The 20,771-nt window shown below is 36.4% G+C and overlaps 1 protein-coding gene across 1 annotated transcript in view; it reads right to left on the bottom strand.

Moving 5' to 3' along the window:
* LOC127411111 (uncharacterized) overlaps positions 1–20,771 on the bottom strand; it is a 53,539-nt gene that overhangs the window by 18,812 nt on the left and 13,956 nt on the right. The window contains exon 4 of the mRNA XM_051646470.1: positions 1,361–1,545. Within this exon, the coding sequence (XP_051502430.1) occupies positions 1,361–1,545 (185 nt within the window). The remainder of the gene's footprint in view (positions 1–1,360; positions 1,546–20,771) is intronic.

Below are 20,771 nucleotides of genomic sequence, written 5' to 3'. Positions count from 1 at the left end.
ATATACCTTAAGTTTAACAGCTGTGGCATGTATAGTCTCAGAGAAAAATAAAACACAAAATGACCTCTACAGAGGACAAAAATGGATGGCTGGGTCTCCAGAGGACATGGCAACGAGAAAAAAACTAAATAAACTAAAACAATTTAAACAGAAACATTTGAGTCTTTTAAAACTTGATTATCTAATCAGAAGATTACTTTGGGGAAACATAAAAATTAAACATGATAATAAATATCAGATGACAGAGGCCCCAAAACATTTTATATACAGTACATTTACTTAAACCATATATAAAAATGTACAAATGTGACTCCAGTAGCCTACATAATATATAAAGCCAAGTGGCATTTGTTGTAATGAAAGATCGCACAGACACACTTTTAAAGCACAAAAAGAGGTATTGTTAATTTTTAAATGATATACTGTAATATAAAAGAGAAAAAGCATTTGGAAACATTAATATATAATATATAGTTTAGTTAATATGGTGAACTGCACATGTGGTTACTCTGCTAGGACATCTGTGTGAACTTGAGGGGAGCTGACTTCATACATCCACTAAAAATGACCAGCCAGTTAAAAGTAATTTCATTAATGGCTAAGAAAATCTGAGTTAGTTCTGAGTAAGGTCTAACATAATTTCTTTTGAAAATTATGGCACCTAGTTAGATATTTGTATAATACAATGAAATGAGGACTTTTGAAAGTGTTGTGTGTTGCTTAGTATTGCTTAAGATATACATCAGATGATCACGTGTGTATATATATATATATATATAAACATTCTTCAGAGTACTCATATCATCCTGCAGAGGTCAGCATATGATCTTTAATTCAGAGACTGTTAATCAAATCATATCAAACTAAATGCCTCTTCTCAGTGGTTTAGCAACTGTATGAATGGCGAAATGTCACAAGAAGAATAATCATTATGTATCTTATATTGGATCATTTTCTGGATCATTATATCTAATTTTGCTTCACTCATTACAATAGCCAAAGAAAGTGTTTGACCACACCTAAAAAACAAATGATCCTAGACCTTTTCTCAGAATTTACTTCACTTTACAGAGACATTCTTATTTTGCAGTTACTTTTAAACAACTGTCCAATGTGATTTTAGTGGATGTATGAAGTCAAATCTACACAGGTGTCCTAGCAGAGTATCTTACATGAACTATGGACATGTCCCAGTACAAGGATCACATCACATGGACGTCACAAGTGATCAAGAGGAATTTTCCCTCTTATTTGAGAATTTGTCAATAAAATTGCAAATTGTTTTGTGTATTCTCTGGCTGATCATTGTGGCTCAGTTTGAGATTATTGTTCAGCTGCTTGACTAAGTTAAGGTCCTGTGCAATACTTGAGGCGCAGAAATACACACCCGAGTCCTCCTCTACTAGACTTTTAATCTCCAACGAAGATTCTTTAATCTCAGGACGAGTCATTGAGTATTTTGTGTTTTCGAATGGGGAAACTATTTCTACTATATCTTTTCCAAGAGACATAGAAATGAGGGACAGCTCACCTCGACTCCTCTGTCTGTACCAGTACATATAATAATAGCTGCTATCATCATGGTTACATTTTAGAGTCACTGTTTTATTTGTTTCACTAAGTATAGCAGGATTCTGTATGATGTTTAGTCCTCTTATTGACTCTGTTGAGTGGAAAACAGTTAAATGTTTAAGTATATTTATTCGATAATAACAATGAGATAGTTCTAGATAAAATTTTGTTCACTTCATAGTGTACAGTGGTGTGAAAAAGTGTTTGCCCCCTTCCTGATTTCTTATTTTTTTTGCATGTTTGTCACACTTAAATGTTTCAGATCATCAAACAAGTTTAAATATTAGTCAAAGATAACACAAGTAAACGCAAAATGCAGTTTTTAAATGAAGGTTGTTATTATTAAGGGAAAACAAAATCCAAACCTACATGGCCCTGTGTGAAAAAGCGATTGCCCCCTAAACCTAATAACTGGTTGGGCCACCCTTAGCAGCAACAACTGCAATCAAGGGTTTGCGATAACTTGCAATGAGTCTTTTACAGCACTGTGGAGGAATTTTGGCCCACTCATCTTTGCAGAATTGTTGTAATTCAGCCACATTGGAGGGTTTTCGAGCATGAACTGCCTTTTTAAGGTCATGCCACAGCATCTCAGTAGGATTCAGGTCAGGACTTTGACTAGGCCACTCCAAAGTCTTCATTTTGTTTTTCTTCAGCCATTCAGAGGTGGACTTGCTGGTGTGTTTTGGATCATTGTCCTGCTGCAGAACCCAAGTTCGCTTCAGCTTGAGGTCACGAACAGATGGCCGGACATTCTCCTTCAGGATTTTTTGGTAGACAGCAGAATTCATGGTTCCATTTATCACAGCAAGTCTTCCAGGTCCTGAAGCAGCAAAACAGCCCCAGGCCATCACACTACCACCACCATATTTTACTGTTGGTATGATGTTCTTTTTCTGAAATGCGGTGTTACTTTTACGCCAGATGTAATGGGACACACACCTTCCAAAAGTTCAACTTTTGTCTCGTCAGTCCACAGAGTATTTTCCCAAAAGTCTTGGGGATCATCAAGATGTTTTCTGGCAAAAATGAGACGAGCCTTAATGTTCTTTTTGCTCAGCAGTGGTTTTCGTCTTGGAACTCTGCCATGCAGGCCATTTTTGCCCAGTCTCTTTCTTATGGTGGAGTCATGAACACTGACCTTAACTGAGGCAAGTGAGGCCTGCAGTTCTTTGGATGTTGTTGTGGGGTCTTTTGTGACCTCTTGGATGAGTCGTCGCTGCGCTCTTGGGGTAATTTTGGTCGGCCGGCCACTCCTGGGAAGGTTCACCACTGTTCCATGTTTTCGCCATTTGTGGATAATGGCTCTCACTGTGGTTCTCTGGAGTCCCAAAGCTTTAGAAATGGCTTTATAACCTTTTCCAGATTGATAGATCTCAATTACTTTCTCATTTGTTCCTGAATTTCTTTGGATCTCGGCATGATGTCTAGCTTTTGAAGATCTTTTGGTCTACTTTACTTTGTCAGGCAGGTCCTATTTAAGTGATTTCTTGATTGAGAACAGGTGTGGCAGTAATCAGGCCTGGGTGTGGCTAGAGAAATTGAACTCAGGTGTGATAAACCACAGTTAAGTTATGTTTTAACAGGTGGGGCAAACACATTTTCACACAGGGCCATGTAGGTTTGGATTTTGTTTTCCCTTAATAATAACAACCTTCATTTAAAAACTGCATTTTGTGTTTACTTGTGTTATCTTTGACTAATATTTAAACTTGTTTGATGATCTGAAACATTTAAGTGTGACAAACATGCAAAAAAATAAGAAATCAGGAAGGGGGCAAACACTTTTTCAGACCACTGTATTCTGGAACTTACTAATAACTAGTTGGAAAATGAACCCGCAACACAGTCCCATGATGAGGAGTATCAATTCCTTAATGTCTCTTGCCGTTACTAAATTTATTTCAACTGCTGCACTGTGTTGCTTATGACAAAAAGGCACAGGAAATGACATCATGCAATGCCTTTGTGACAGTTAACATATGAGAATGTAACACATTGCATATGATTTGCATTTACAATATACACATTCTAAAAAGTGAAACAGTGAAGGAGCTAATCTGATATAGCCATTTAAAATACGAGAACAGTTCGCGTTAATGTTCCCTTTGCTGAAGCTTTATTAAGGGGTTCATTAATAACTAATAAGTCATTTAAACATGCATTATAAATCATAAATATGCAGTTATGACAAAATGAAAAAATAGTAACTTGCCTGTCAAATACCTGTCAAAATAGTGAGCATTTTAACGTACATGATATAAATGCTTAATAAATACTCTTATACATACTTACATTATTCAAAAACTTAAACTGCTCTAATTGATGATTTATGTCACAATGGAGACTGGGTAAAATAAAATAGATCATTATAGTAAGATTAAAAGGAGGGATTGTTTTATTTTACTACAGACAGTTTTATTAATTACTGTAATGTCTTTACTCACTTGTGTTGTCACTTCCCTTGTCATGTGAATGTCAAAAGAATAGTGCTACTTCCAGTGGAGTTACTTTAGTTACCTAAAGCCCTCAACACTTTTCTGATCTTCATACTCATTCACAGTCAGCATACATCATTTAAAAAAGCCTGATGACCATTAAACAATACTGAACTTTACTTACATAGGATTCTAATGTTGGCAACTCCTTAATATGCATTCATGACCTCAACACTAGATTGTTGTAATGCATAACTAGGTGGATGTCCTGCAGGTTTAATAAATAAACTTCAGTTGGTTCGAAATGCAGCAGCTAGAGTGCTGACTAGAACCAAGAAATATGATCATATCAGCCCCATTTTATTGGTGTTACATTGGCAACCTGTTAAGTTTCGTATAAATTTAAAAATTCTGTTAATTACTTACAAAGCTTTGAATGGTCTAGCTCCAAAGTACTTAAATGACCTTCTATCAAGCTATAATCCAACACGCTCACTACGATCGCAAAACTCCGGCCTGTTAACAATACCGAGAATATCAAAATCCACAAAAGGAGAAAGATCATTTTCACACAGTGTTTGGAACTCAGAGACACTCTCTCAGTTTAAGTCTAGATTAAAGACTTATCTGTCTAGCCAGGCATACACCTAATTTCTCCTTCAATTCATAGTAATGCTGCTTTAGTTAGGTCTGCCGGAACAGGGAACACTTCTCTTATTCTTTAACCCTCCTTTAAAGTGAATGGCATCTACGCTCATTTTATTCCATTTCTTTCCATGTCTAAACCTTGGGATTATATCCCAGATCCATCTCCAGTCCTGCCTGATGTCCGACTCCCACTGTGTCGCTGAATGATGATGACCAACTGCAGCATGTGCCAGCCAGAATTCACTTAATTCTACTAAGACAGACTTCACAGAGGATGAACTGATGCAAACTCAAAGACATGGGATTCTTCATGAGCCACTGTCTGAAGCATGGGCTCAGGATGGAGTTCACCAATATTACCTGCCATAAGCTTCCAGCCAGACTGCGATGCTCCTCACTGAATGATACTTGTATCTTCTTGGTCAAAGGAGGTTACAACACTCTCTTAAAAAATGGACTACATGAGGGCCTGTGTAGCTCAGCAAGTAAAGACACTGACTACCATACCTGGAGTCGCAAGTTTGAATTCAGGGCATGCTGAGTGACTCCAGTCAGGCTTCCTAAGCAACCAATTGGCCCGGTTGCTAGGGTGGGTAGAGTCACGTTGGTTAACCTCCTCGTGGTCGCTATAATGTGGTTCTCGCTCTCGGTGATGCACGTGGTGAGTTGTGCATGGATGCCGTGGAGAATAGCGTCGCTACCACTATGCCACCACGAGGACCTAGAGCGTATTGGGAATTGGGCATGCCAAATTGGGGAGAAAAAATTAATTAACCACTAACAAAAGCCTTCATCAGCCAAAATCAAAGGACAATGCATCTATGTATATTTCCTCAGTTAATTCGGGATGACTTCAAGGACAGAATACACTAAAACTTATAGTTCATACAAAATCATTTAGTTTAACCACTGACCCACAACACTTACTTAGTTTACTAATTTTAACCACTAGTAGTTCTAAACATAAATAACTAATATCGTCTAACAAAGGTTCACTATTTGGCAGGTATTGCATGTAAGTCACCCATTTTATGCATGTTTAATCCGCATATCAATGTTTTATAAAGCAGTTTTATTAGTCAGTAATGAACCCCTTTATAAACCCTTAACAAAGTGAACAATCATGTAAAGTGTTAACAAAATTATTTTTGACTGTATCACCTAATGTAGTTTGGTTGATTTAGTCACTGTAGGATATTAGATGCAGAAGAAGCTAACAATTGCCAGCAATATGACATACCAAACTTTTAATCCTGGAATTCCTCAACATCATAAATTAAAAGACTCTGCTCGATCTGGCGTCAAGAAGCCTAGAAGATGCTCACATCTGGCCAATAAAACTAACAAAAGAGATTTGTCCAGATAGCACGTGACTTCAGCTTCTGAGGAAATACCCCCACATTTAATGGTTCTGGCCTGACACTGCTATTAAGACTAAATGCAAAGGTTACAGGCAATAAAAGACAGAGAACACACCTCCTGGAATTCCCGGGAAAGGCTCAAAACACATTCTGTTTTGTCCTCCGATATAAACCAATTTGCTACACTTAGACTCATCAGATCACAAGACATCTGAATATTATCCTGTAAACAGCATCTAAAAGGAATTCATGAACGTTGTACTTCACTGAGTTCACCCTCTAAAATATACAGAATGCGTTTGGACTGAAATATACACCATACCTAGCCTTGCTTGATTATCCTGAAAATAACTTTATGACCTGTGATCACTTTTATAACTGACAAATTAATGATTATAGCTTGATGTACCTTTTAAAATATGTGTAGTTATTTGTAATCACTTCTAACTGACAAATCAATAAGTATAATCTTTAATCTTGTATTATTCATCTCATTCTACTAAGAATTGTAACTATTCAAGGCTTAACCTGATAATATACCCTGACAATCAGGTTTCTCATAATGTGTAATGTATTATCCATGGTGTAAAACCAATGAATTAACCAGTATGATTTGTAATCAGGGATTTTCATGTTTTGTTACTTACACGTATAATATTCATGAAAGAATGTCATATTTAGTATGTAAATTCTTGCTCGTTTACGCAGAGAATATTGATGACAACGAATGTCATGTCTCTTGCACTGTTTTCAAGATATAAAAGTTCATGATTAAACATTCACTAGTTTGATCAGGAAGTGGTAAGAATCCTTCACACAAAGGATTGTAAATCAACTTTGAAAAGGACAGACCAGTCGACCATGTGACTCTGAAAAGCCACTTCTGACTGGCTCAGGACACCTTTGGGGTGCGGCCAATTTCAGCTAAAAGTTCCCTACCAAGGAAGAACTCTCTCTCGGTCTCCTCTTCTCTCTCGGTCTCCTCTCTTCTTCGGCTCTCTTGCTCTACACTTCCTCTGCAGCTCCTCATTTGCAGCCTCCGTTCCATGTAGAGTCCAAGGAAACTCGAGACCCGAAGTTCCGAGGAAGCCTCTCACTCTCTGCTCTACGGTTCACACACCCAACGGGAGTCTCGAGTCCTCCTTGCGGAAGGCCTCGCTTCAAAGCCCACCTCATCATCCATCGACACAACAGGTATCCCGATCTAACAGAGGTCCAAGACATCGACAGAACAAACTTTCTACCAAGAGCCAAAGAACCAAGCCATAGCAAGGAAACGCAACGACATGCAAGTACATCTCCAGACTTTTGCTCGAAGAGCTGTTGTATTAGTTTAATACTTTTGGTAATCCGATTGCAAATCGATTTAGACTCAAAGAAGGATAAATGGTTCTTAAGGCATTGTCTACAGACTCCATAAAGTTCATTTTCTCTGTATTGATTATTTATTTCACATTCTGTCACTTTACTCACCAACCTGTTTCATGCTGAATGTGTTAGATTAGTTTATGTTTAGAATAGCAATAAAGTTTGTCTGTATTCAAAGATAATTTGACTGTGGTATATTTTGATAAATAATCTCATCCCTTTTTTTTTAAAAGATTTCTTTTCAAAGCTATACCTCAAATATGTGTGATATTATTTTCAATAAGCCATGAGAATAATATTATTCCAATAAGTGAATTAATCATAATTCCCTTATTAAAGCTAATTCCTTACAATAGAAATTGTGAGCGAATACAACGAGATGTTGTATTATGATTTTAATGGTGGAGAATTTTATTCAGACAAATAATCAAGTTATTTGTCATTTATCTTGTTTATAATGGTTGTCGAATGTGACTAATTCCAATATAAATTTCCTTATATAATAATGATGTAGAATAAGGACAGTTTAATTTAATTCCTAGCTCACATACTGTTTCCTACATCATACACAATTTTTTTTTTTTTTTTTTTTTTTACTCGAATACAACAAATCAATTTATATTACCAGCCTATTTAGGTTGCAGTGTACTTCGAATCAGGAGTATTCAGGTGCTTCAATCTTCACCAGATTTTGGCTAGCAGAAAACATCAATAGAACCAAACCCACATTCCCTTGTGTTTGCTTGTACCATACAATCTATAATAGTTGATATAATCATGGTCACATTTTAATGTCACTGTTGAATTAATTTTAGCAAAAACTATTTTTGGCTCTTAACGAATGACTCCGTCAGATTTATCTGTAAAACAAGAGTTACTACAGATTATGTTATTGCAAATGTAAAAAAAAAAAAGTAGATCAAAATCTAAATTAAATTGTTTTACAGACATTCAGCAGTAAAGTCATTATAAGCCAGCTGAGCTCTATTCTGTTCCATAAATAAATCAGTCATTCTCATTAATGATTTTTATAAGCTTTGACCTACTTCCTAGCAGGTTAACTTTCTACAGCAGGACAGATAATGTCAACCTTCTACGATTGCACAAACTCATGCCTACACACACAAACACACACTTGCAGTAAAGATTAGTGGCATTAAGCAAATATTGGCCCAATCCACCCAAGAATAATGAGACAAGACCCCGCCCACAAAAGTTGACGTCATGTACAAGTGCTTCTATCATGAGTGAAACAGTATAGCAGATGAACACAGAGTGTGATGTTGTTTTGGACAATTTACCTCTCATGGAAATTAACATTTTAAACCATTTAGTAAATATTTGACTGTAACATAATGAGAGGGAAGTTATTATGTCAGGATCGTCATGCACCTAATTTTTTTGAGGGGGCAATAGGGTCAACCAAACCCAACCCATCACTGCCATTTATGCAAAGTTCATATAGCTGCAACAAGCAGTACAAATCACAGGAAACTATATAAAACACCTGTTTTAATCAGTAATTGTATCAGTAATGGTTGCATTCCATTGCATTTTTACATCTTCAGACAGTTTTACATCGCTTTCTTGTGCTCTTGCCACTAATTTTGTGCACATATATTTTCCATACACGACATAAGAGGCAGTGCAAAATGTGTCTCAGCTCAATAGAGAGTGAGCTGAAGTGTATCTCTAAAGAAGGTGAACATGTAGCCTTCCCCTGAATGAGGTGATTACTGTAAATTTAGTTTTCCATGTTCAGTGTAAGTTATAGATAATAAAACAAACTAAATTAACGTACTAAAAGAAAATTAACCAAATAGTATTTTGTGTCTTGTATTTCTCTTTAAATCATCCATGCAAACTCAGTAGATTTGAAATAGGTGTCATGGCTGGTGGGCTTAGTTGACAATTAAAAGCACTCTAAAGTTATATTAGTTCTTTTAACATGTATCTATTACTATTCCATTCTATTTTATAAAAATGAAATAAAAACTTTTTCAAGAAACAAATTTCATAAACACATTCCTATGGGATCTAATCTCAGGGTATGCACAACAACCTGATCAAGAAAAGAAATGTTCCCATATTGTCAAGGGGGGTCCGCGCATGTTCCCTAGGTTGAAGATTTTTATTTTCTTTAGTACATATATATGAATTGGCTAAAGTATTTCTAAAAGGGGCCGTTCATACCAGAGTGATATATATTAACCTTTCTATTAATGGGCAATATTTGACCCCTGGAGTTATTTTTCATGGGCATTTTTTAAATTTTAAGAGGGCATTGTTGGGCCATCATCTGACGCAACAGTTCTTATTCATGTTTCACCATTTTGGTTTTAATAAACTATAATTGTCACATACAAAAGTGATGAATATGTTAATAAATATATTAATTAATTACATTTCAACAACACGACGGCTAGGGATGTGTAAAATGGCATAACTTCAAAATCGACTAGTCGGTGGGTTATATCGATGATTAGTCAAAACCCTGTATAATTAGGTTGGAGTAATTTCCACAAGACACCAATCAGAAACGTTTCTTAGACACTAAGCACAGCCCTTCAGTAGGATAACAGACATTCAAAAAATAAATAAGCTTAATAACTATAACCTTTGTTTGTACAAACTGTCAAAGTCATCAAAATCAGAGCGGAAAAGTCAGATAGTAAAATGTTGTTGTGGTGCTTTGTTTGGTGTAGCTGTGTTTTTCACCCTTAGATGCATGTTTTATCATTACCTCTTTTTGTTTGTGTCTTCTTTACATAACGAGTAAACTTCATAAATTTGAATATAAACAAAGTAAAAGCAATAGAACAAATGAAAACACTTGGAATGCCTAAAAAAGTGTCTGGGTAGTAACATTACGCATAGCTGTTCATAAAATCATCATGATATATGCGTTTGGGTGTATTAACTAAGTACAAAACAAGAAATAAGAGAGCACTAATAACACTAAAAAAAAACAATAGATATGGTGTAATAGAACATTTACAAAGGCATGAAATAATGTCATGTTATTTAATGAGGCGCAAAATGAATTCCAAGGGATAAATTCTTTAGTTTGACCTCTAATTTCAACTACAGAGTATTTAAACCTAAACTTCTTTAAATCTAAATATAGAAATAAAATGACACATAAAATATATAAAATATCAGCTTTAGAACCTTCAAACCAAACATTAATTAACAAAAGGTAGCCTAACTCACTCTTAGATGATAGTCTAAAAGTCTAAATTCCACGTCGAACATCACTGTTTCAAAATACTACGATAACAAATGAATGGCTCATATGTAGGCTATAAAAAAAACAATCTGTCGATGCATTTAAAATAAATAAAGAACTGAACAGGGCATCAAATTTTAAACATAGGCCTCACCATGTTATAATGAAATGTGTTTTAATTGCCAGCTTTTTATAATCCGCAGAGAGAATTATTATTATTTTTTTATTATTCAAAGAGAGAATCAAAAAGAAAATAACAAGGTTCTGCCCAAAAATGCTCACTGTAAATAATAACAATATTCTTGGTATTTCACAGAAAATTCACAAAGAAATGATGCAAGGAAAGGGAACGAGGATTAACAATTTTATAAAAGAGAAGAAACCATAGACGAGAGAGTTGCTGAACCATTTACAATAACAGTGATTGGAAGAATACTGTGGAAATATCGCCAAGGAAACCATATCTGTTTGTCTTTCGTCTTCTGAAACATGCCAAGAATACACAGAATACTGTCTCTTCATCATGGCAGTTACCGCAATTGCCATGCATCACTGTTTGACACATTACAGTTTTCCCCTAGACAGAGAATGTTAACAGCGCGGGTCGTCTTGATCCGTTCAGCTGCCCGCCGCCTTTCTCAACAGATACAAAATCTGCTGCTACAGAGGAACCATGTAAAACTGCCTTTCATTACTTAAAAAAATAAATAAATAAAAACTAACAGTTTTTATAATGACTGGAAAAGAGAGGAACTGCTACTTTCTTTAAACATGAAGAAAAGAGAGTGTTACGCTGCAAAACCAGTCAAACGCATTTCAGCACCAAAGGAAATGAACAGCGACCGATCAAACAAAAATATTGACAAAATGTATATTAGACTATGAAATGAAAAGATTGACAGTTCCACTTAGACAGACACAGTTAGGAAAGGTTAACTGCACATAAGTTGATTTAATTAATTTGCTTAACCTCCTGCATTCCCATATGGGCTCCATCTTCCCCATGAGCGCGATCCAAGGCAGGAACAGGACGTTGCCTTTAGCGGAACATGTGACTCAACTGGACTGACTAAAAAACTACATTTAGAATGTGAATAAAGATTTCTGCCACATTCAAATTCTTTTTTACATGCAATAATCATTACATTTAATTATCAAAGGAAAAAATATGTTTTTAGAAGTTCAAATAATCCATTTAAAATCCTCTTGGCTCAAATATCTGAGGGGGCACGTGCACCCTTACTTTGAATGGGCATGATGCCTCTGGATTACGTGATACTAAAATTTATCTCTGCTCTAAAAAACATTCCTTCACATCACAGGAAAGCTGTTGGATTGATAAAAGCTGTGTCTTGTTAGTAATTTTGTATATTGTTAGCTTTGTGCAGTTCATGGTAATATTGCACAAAACCAGTTGAGAACCACTGAATTAAATAACACTTGTCAGTTTCTTTTTAAAATCCACTGAGAACCACAAAGTCTTCGAACAGTGATATCATTCAGTCTAAATTTCCCTTAGACCAGGTGTCAATTATATTAGGCTTCTTGTTAGATTGTGTACAGTTCTGGATTCACTGTACCTTGCTGTGCAGTAGTAAGTTGCACTATCCTTTACAGTGAGGATGGAGACCAGCGGGTTGAACAAGTTATCCTTTGTGTTAAGAATGACTTTAAAGTTCTGTGTTGGATTCTCAAACTCTTTCATAATAAACTCTATAGGTTTTCCAGAATGAGCTTGCCTGTACCAAAACATAGTGTAGCTACTCATGCTAACTCCCGCTGCCATGCTACAGTTTAAAATCACATTAACTCCAGGTAGCACTGACATGAAAGGTGTTGATTGAAGGACAGTGTGTGCTGATGTCTGACCTACAGAAATACATACATTCGACAAATAAATTAGAACTTAAACAGCTACACACTGATTTCAGGTAAGAGCATCAAACAAAATGATTAACAGAATTTGCTTGATTCACTGGCATGTGCTCAGCAAATAAGACAAACATAAAGGTCATTTAAAAATGAAAAACATCTGTAGGTCATAGTTGATCAGAGAGCTAAATGTCCAAGCTGCAAATGTTTTTCACTCACTTTGACTCAGAAGATAGAGCCATTTAAGGAGAAATATTGAGATGTTTCCAAAGTGGCTATTCCTTGTCATAATTTTTCAACAGTTGCTTGAGGCTGAGCCAAGACAAAATGGAACTTTAACTAACTGGAAGCAAGCTCAAAATCTCTGAGAGGAGGGGTTTAGCTTTGCAGATGACAGTTGCTGGCTAATTGTTGAGAATGTGCTGAACTGAAGCAACTTCTGCTAGCTTAATTTTTTTTTTCATTGTTTTATAGAAAAATTAACATTGAAATGCATGTATCAAATATGAAACAACAAGCTTTTGTGGTATATCTCTCAATCATTCCATTCCATTCATGCTAACAACAATAAAAAAACACAGAGCTTTGAAAATGCTGACATATAATTTCAACCTAGTCTAATAGAATTAACGTTACTTTAACCACCTTTTTGCAAACTGTCTTACGTGAGTTCATTAAATCTCTTAAACTCTCATTCTCCACAATATCAATCATCTGGCAGACTGTGGACATCTGCTTTGCTACAGCAATCGTGAAGCCACGTTCATGATTCGGGTCAGGGTGTCGATGCTAGCGTCAAGCGCCGCTTTGAACTCCACATGAAATTCACTTCCAGACAACGTCTCATTCTGTGATTTTGGGATAGTTAAGACTTCACATGCTTCTGTGGTAATTAAATTGTGCTGTACAAAGGCTGAAAAGTACTTGATGCCTATCACAAGTCCCATCTGGGACTGTTTTGTACAACAAATAACATTAAGAGGTCTTTTGTCCATCATTTGGTTATTGAGACAGAATTGCTGTTGTGTGTTTGTACTGTGGTATCTGCGTCATTGTAATGTCTCCGGGTGACACATCGCAAAATTTCTGCTCTACTCCAACTGCTTTTTATGCTGGTTTATGCTTTATCAACGGAAAATGCGTTAATCTCGATTAAATAAAATAATCAATAACCTTCAATACCATATATTCAAATGTATTTGTGTTGTGGAAATCAAGTTGGGCAAGACGCAAATCATTTCGACAGATGACAGCAAGGCCACCCCCCTTGCCATGTAGCCGCGGACTGGACAGGTGTTTATATTCATCTGGTGTAAGAAGGTTCAGCTGCAAATAATCATTTGCCAGATTTCAACGAGTAGTAACATATCAAGGTATATATATATATATATATATATATATATATATATATATATATATATATATATATATATATATATATATAGGTTGGCTGTCTGGTGCAGTCAAAACAACCTTGAGCTGAACACACTCAAAACGGTGGAGATGATTGTGGACTTTAGGAGGAACATCCCAACACTGACCCCCCTCACCATTCTAAACAGCACTGTGGCAGCAGTGGAGTCATTCAGGTTCCTGGGCACTACCATCTCACAGGACCTGAAGTGGGAGACACACATTGACTCCATTGTGAAAAAGGCCCAGCAGAACTTGTACTTCCTTTTCCAGCTGAGGAAGTTCAACCTGCCACGGGCGCTGCTGATACAGTTCTACTCAGCAGTAATTGAGTCTGTCCTCTGCACTTCAATAACTGTCTGGTTTGGTTCAGTTATGAAATCAGACATCAGAAGACTACAAAGGAGAGTTCGGACTGCTGAGAGGATTATTGGTTGCCCCCTTCCCCCCCTTTCAAGAACTATACACTTCCAGAGTGAGGAAAAAGGCTGGAAAAATCACTCTGGACCCCACTCACCCTGCCCATTACCTTTTTGAACTGTTGCCTTCTGGCCGACGCTTCAGAGCTCTGAGCACCAGAACCATCAGGTATAGGAACAGTTTTTTCCCTCAGGCTATCCATCTCATGAACAGTTAAATTGCCCCATTGAGCAATAACTATGTGCAATATACAGTTTAGTCTTTTTTTTTATATTTATCCAACACATCCAACCTCTTCTGCCATTTCATTACTCTGAAGAAAAAATAAATAAATTTGCAATGTACATAACAGGTAACAGATTTGTATTAGATTTGCACTACTTATGTGTATGTGTTTATGTGTGTAACTGTGTGTGTATGTACGTATTTGTATAATTATCTTTTATTTTTTATTATTATCTATGTCTTGCGGCTGTTTTTGTATTGTTGTACACTGGAAGCTCCTGTCACCAAGACAAATTCCTTGTATGTGTAAGCATACTTGGCAATAAAGCTGATTCTGATTCTGATATATATATATATATATATATATATATATATATATATATATATATACACATACATACATACATACATATACACACACACACAGTATATAGTATATGTGAGATCCAGCTTTTGACACTTAGAACTATGAGGGACTCATACACAACTATTACACAAGGTGCAAGCATTCACTGATGCTCAAGAAGGAAACACACTACTATATGCATATTATGCTTTATGTAAATATCTGATTATGTAGATTCTGAAGGGCAGTACTAAATACAAAAATTATATCTCTTATATTTTTATAAATTATGAAAGGGGTGTGAACACTGATGAGACGAATGGGGAATGCAAACTTACGTGTCTTCTCAACTATATATACTGTTTATTAAACCTCCAATTAATGGGTTATCAGCAGTCTTTCTTTTCTTTGATTTTCTATCTTGTTTCTGAACAACAATCTAAATTGAGCAATTATATGATTTGGCTACTAAGAACAGCCATTTGGCTCCTTAATGTTTCAGTTATTTTTTTGTCTGGACCCCTGGTGCTATATTATAAGTAATTCTCTCTTTTTTTCAAACACAAAAATTATTTGAATCAAGCAATAAATAAATAAAAAAAATAAATAAAAGAAAATGCATACAAACAATATAATTTATAATTTACAAGTTCTTGCTTTGGCAAAGTCATCATAAGATCCCTGAAATGAGAAGGGTGACAGGCTGTTCAGTCCATCCTGAATCTTTTGTGCTTTAGGACAGTTTTAGGAAAACATAACTTGCTAACTGGCATTTACATAGTGTCCAAAATAAACTTTAAATATTATTAAACTAATTATATTTATGATTTATTATCAAATTATTTATAAAAAACAAATTCTTACAATCCACGCAACTGAATTTTGTATTTTTGTATTTTTTTAGTATGTATTTTTTTGTCACTGTGACAGTGGACTTATTCAGCAATTTTTTACCCCTTGCAAATCAGTGACAAACAACACCGATTATTAATTACGTCAGGAAAGTGAAATTGAACCTCATAGAAAATGTATTGTAACTTCTATTGTATGTTACCCTTCTATGGGTATGTACACACTAGGTCCGGAAAACTTTAAAAGAATAAAAGGCCAATAATAAAGTGCATTCACAACATCAGTAAATCGCACAGGAACAACAAAGGTCAGTGCGGTAAATATAACTGGATTAATAATTGTACAGAAAAAAAAAAAAAAAAAAAAAGAACAATAAACATTCATTTCAAACAAAAGATTTGGTGTGTGTGTTTTGTTGTCAGTATATGTGTATTATCTGTTAAGTTGTGGATTCTGTTAAAAAAAGAACCTAACTCATTTCATGTGGACATTAAGCATTTTGTAGAAGTGTTAACCCGTAAACACTCAAAAGCAATACAAATCAAAGTAACAAGCACTTATTGCATATTTCACCCATTCATAAGCAGTAACATATGTCAAATGCATTTGTGAACACTGCTAGATATTGTCATTAAACAATACAGCTAACAGGTCATCCAGATAATGACATGTAATAAGCATTTGATAAATGCAATTAATAAAACACAGTGATAGATTGACTCCATAGAATCAAAATTACAATTCAGATGCAAGTTCAACGACAATTCGACAGTTCAATGACAATTCGACACAATGATAATCAAAAGAACACTGTATTTGTGTAATAGCAGCTCTGTGCATGGTCGTTAAAGAGTTAAAGGAATAGTTCACCCAAAAAAGAAAATGTGCTGATAATTTACTCACCCTCAGGCCATCCAAGATGTATCTGAGTTTCTTTCTTCATCAAAACAGAATTTAAGACTTTTAGGATTTCATTTCAGGCCTCCTCCTCTAAACTATGCAAGTGAATGTACTACTTTTTTTTGACAGTCCAAAATACATATTTAGGTTCATCAAAATAATCCACACAATTCCAGTCGACAAATAAAGTTCTTCTGAACCCAAACGATTGATTATTTTTAGAAACAAAACAATACTTATATACTTTTTAACCACAAATGTTCACTTCCGTACATCTCTGTGACATGCGCTCATGAGAGGGATGACGTAAGCTCGTTGGTAAGGTCACGTGTGGAGTAGGAGGCAGGAAACGCGTCATTGTTTACAAGAGGAGCGCTGTACAAAAGTTTAATTGTCTTTGCTCTAGATTTGTATATGTATAACTGTATTGTTCAATATGGTCTTTTGGTGTGTGCATCCCGGATGCTTCAATGTTCAGAAACCCTAAAGAAAATACACGCCGGGAAAAATATTAACTTTTCATCGATTGCCTATACGTGATCATGAGCAACTAAAGCTCTGGCTTATCTCACTGAACCTGGATATCAGTACACCCCTACATTCTCTCCAATATTGGAGGGTGTGCAGTGAACATTTTACCCCTGAGGATTTCAGACCATCGAAAGAAACAAAGGGTCGATATCTGAATTAATCGGCTGTGTCTGTGCTGTTTTTCCAGCTAACTCAGGTATGTGTGAAAACTTTGTCATATAGCCTATATATTTCTATATAGTAGCTATAGTAACAAACAAAACATGATACTTACTCTACTGATAGTGTGCTATTGTGTACTTGTGATTGCGCCACTGCTGCAGCCTCCTCCATCTCCCTCAGTTCCTCATCAGTGTATTCGGGCTGAAATAGGTGTTGGGCGAAAAACTCCATCTCCTCTTCTCTTCTAAAATCAAAATCCTCCAACATCGTGTTTGAAATTGTTTTGGACTGTTTTGGTTTGTGAACGGCACTCGGTCTGTGGTCTGTGCAAGTTTCTCTTGTAAACTATGACGCACTTCCTGCCTCCTCCACCACACGTGACCTTACCAAATAGCTTACGTCATCCCTCCCATGAGCGCGCTTCACAGAGATGTACAAAAGTGAACATTTGTAGTTAAAAAGTATAAGTATTGTTTTGTTTCTAAAAATAATCAATCATTTGGGTTTAGAAGAGCTTTATTTGACTACTGGACTCTAAATATGCATTTTGGACCGTCAAAAAAAAAAAAATTGACATTCACTTGCATTGTTTAAAGGAGGAGGCCTGAAATGAAATCCTAAAAATCTTACATTCTGTTTTGATGGAGAAAGAAACTCAGATACATCTTGGATGGCCTGAGGGTGAGTAAATTATCATTTTCATTTTTGGGTGAACTATTCCTTTAACATTGGGTTAACCACTGATCTATAATATAGAACTGGATTGCTCGTGACGTCACAACAGTGAAGCTACTACCCCGCCATCTTTGTATTCCCAAAAATTCTGTACTCCCTATGGGTCTTAATGGGAAATCATCTGTTTTTGTTGAATAATTTTTACCCATCCAGTCATTAAAAAAAAAAAAAAAAAAAAAAAAAAAAAAAAATTGAAGTCTGCATATACAGCATCACAATGCAATCTTCCTATACATGTAATTAGTTCTTTATTTGGACTCTCATTTTTTTCCTGCTTAAACATATGTTTTTCAGGCTTTAAAGTGTTTATTCTGAATACATACTTATGCGGTGTAACTTTTGTTTACGCTGAACATTCATTATGGTTATTTTCTTAGGCTAAATGAATATTAGCTATGTAGCTAATGTTAGCTTAGGAAAATAACCACAACGAATAACAGTATAGCTCACCAAGTTAGCTTTTTGGTCAAGTTGGATATCTACTTACAGATCAACACCGGTGATTCAACTGATGAATATAATGTGGGCTTGCACTAATTCTCTGTGTGTGATATGTACTATTTTCACAGTGCAGGCCTGAACATGGCCCAACTTGCGGGCATAATTTCTAAAGTGGTCAGCTGGAATTCACAAGGAGCATATTGTAGAATATAAAAAATGTAAGTTTGCAGTTTGAATTTCAATAATCATCCCATTGAATGTTAGATAAAACCGAAATTGGTTTGCAACAGGAGGAAAAAGCTGTATGAGGAGACAATTGTCAGCCTGGATTCACTGAAGAGCTGTTTTAACAGGTAAGAGAATAGACAACAATAACGGAGTAAAAAAGATTATACTATCTATTTTTATTTGCAATGTAGATACTTTTGCAACATGCAGTATAAAAATAGTCTTATAAAATGACTGTGTTTCAGATAGTTATAACTTTTAATGTTAATAGAAAAGTTGTCCCAAAAATTCTGTCATCATTTACTTAACCTCATGTCCTTCCAAATCCAAATTTGCAGAACCCAAAAGAAGGTATTTTGTATTCCATATAAGGAAAGTAAATGATGAGCAAAACAGCTTGTTTTGGTCACCACTGACTTTCATAATATGGACAAAAACATTCTTTAAAATATCATCTCTTGTGTTCCACCGAAAAAGTCATACAGGTTTGGAAGGACATGAGGTTGAGTAAATGATGACAGAATTTACATTTTCGGTGAACTATCCCTTTTAATGTATGTATAATATACTTCTCATCCCTTTTTTTTTAATCTTTGTTAAATATTGTTATAAAAAAATACAGCTGATAACCCATTAATCGGAGGTTTAATTTCAAGGGATGGGCTTGGCTCTTGCAGAGAGGGTTGCTGGCAGTAAGAACTGATCTTTATATCTTACTGATTGTTTTTTTACAGTACAAGCTTGCCCAAAGTTTTCCTAAGCCGTTTGGAGTGTGATGCAGCACGTGTCCTTGGCAATGAAGTGGAGCCTGATGTTAGTGTAGCTTTCTGCAATGCACTTTATAAGTATGTAGATGTGATTGTTCTAGGTTGAACATGTGTGCCTCAAGTTCCTTGAATGCAGAACCACCTTGGAGTTCCAGAACCTTTGTGGAGACCCTGGATTTAAATTTGGTGTCAAATTCAGAGATGGGTCTTGTGAGTGTGTGCTGTTGAATAAATCTCTCAGCTGTCTTGCAGACTTTCAGGACACTGTCTGATGGTCTGATAAGTCCACCTCGGGACTTCATGTCAATCAGTGTGTGTACAAGTTCATCTTGGGAAGAGCTCGTGACACTGAGTGCTAAAAAACAGGTCTTGAATCTTCTTCATATTTGTTTCAACTACAAAGCCTGCTATGTACCCCACAGCCTCTTTGAACATGGACAAGCTGGGAAGACTTACAGTGATGTTTTTTTCTCTCTGTCTTCCGTTTCAGGCCAAATGCCACTTTGCCGAAATGCCAGCATATTGTCATGGTTACTTTCGTAACCTCCGTTTCCTGATGGAGGGAATGAGACATTGTGTCAATGTAGTGACCTCTGATCTTTGAGAAAAGGCCAATGGGAATTGGCGAGTGGAATTTGCATGCCACTCCCCCAGACATACGGGTATAAAAGGAGCTGGCTAGCAACGACTCATTCAGGTTTTGTGCTGAGGAGCCGAGACAAGGTCCCGGCCATTTCAGCGGGTAGTTCAGTGTTGTGGCAGGAGGGACACAATGTCTCGTTCCCTCCATCAGGGAACGGAGGTTACGAAAGTAACCAGGATGTTCCCTATCTGTCACTCACTCTATGTTGTGTTGATGTAGTGACACTAGGGGTCCCTATACAAAACGCCACAACTAGCTGAACTGTGTTACGTGAACTGGCGGTGCAAGACGGGCAGACCATTGTGTGCCTCGTAGCCAGCGCACCTGGCCGTCACGTAACCTCCCCCAATGCTCTTACAAGCGTCATATGGTCCCCTGCACCACGGGGACAAGTCGACTGCCCAAAAAATGGGGACCGGCTGCCCCAGCAGCGGCCTCTTCTCTTTCTTCTCCCCAAAAGGAAAAATTGTTCAGCTGGGGGCCATATAGCGTCCTTGCACACATACTTGCGTAGCCCCCGGGGCCAGCTGTGTGCCAGCGCATCTGTGCCGAGGGGAGCCTCAGTCAGGGCATACCAGAGCGGGCAGTGGGAGGATTCTTGAGAAGTGAACAGGTCTACC

Source organism: Myxocyprinus asiaticus, chromosome 20, assembly GCF_019703515.2.
Source record: "Myxocyprinus asiaticus isolate MX2 ecotype Aquarium Trade chromosome 20, UBuf_Myxa_2, whole genome shotgun sequence".
In the NCBI taxonomy this organism is placed as follows: Eukaryota; Metazoa; Chordata; class Actinopteri; order Cypriniformes; family Catostomidae; genus Myxocyprinus; species Myxocyprinus asiaticus.
Note: the sequence above shows the minus strand (reverse complement) of the source record. Positions and strands in the feature narration are given on the sequence as shown.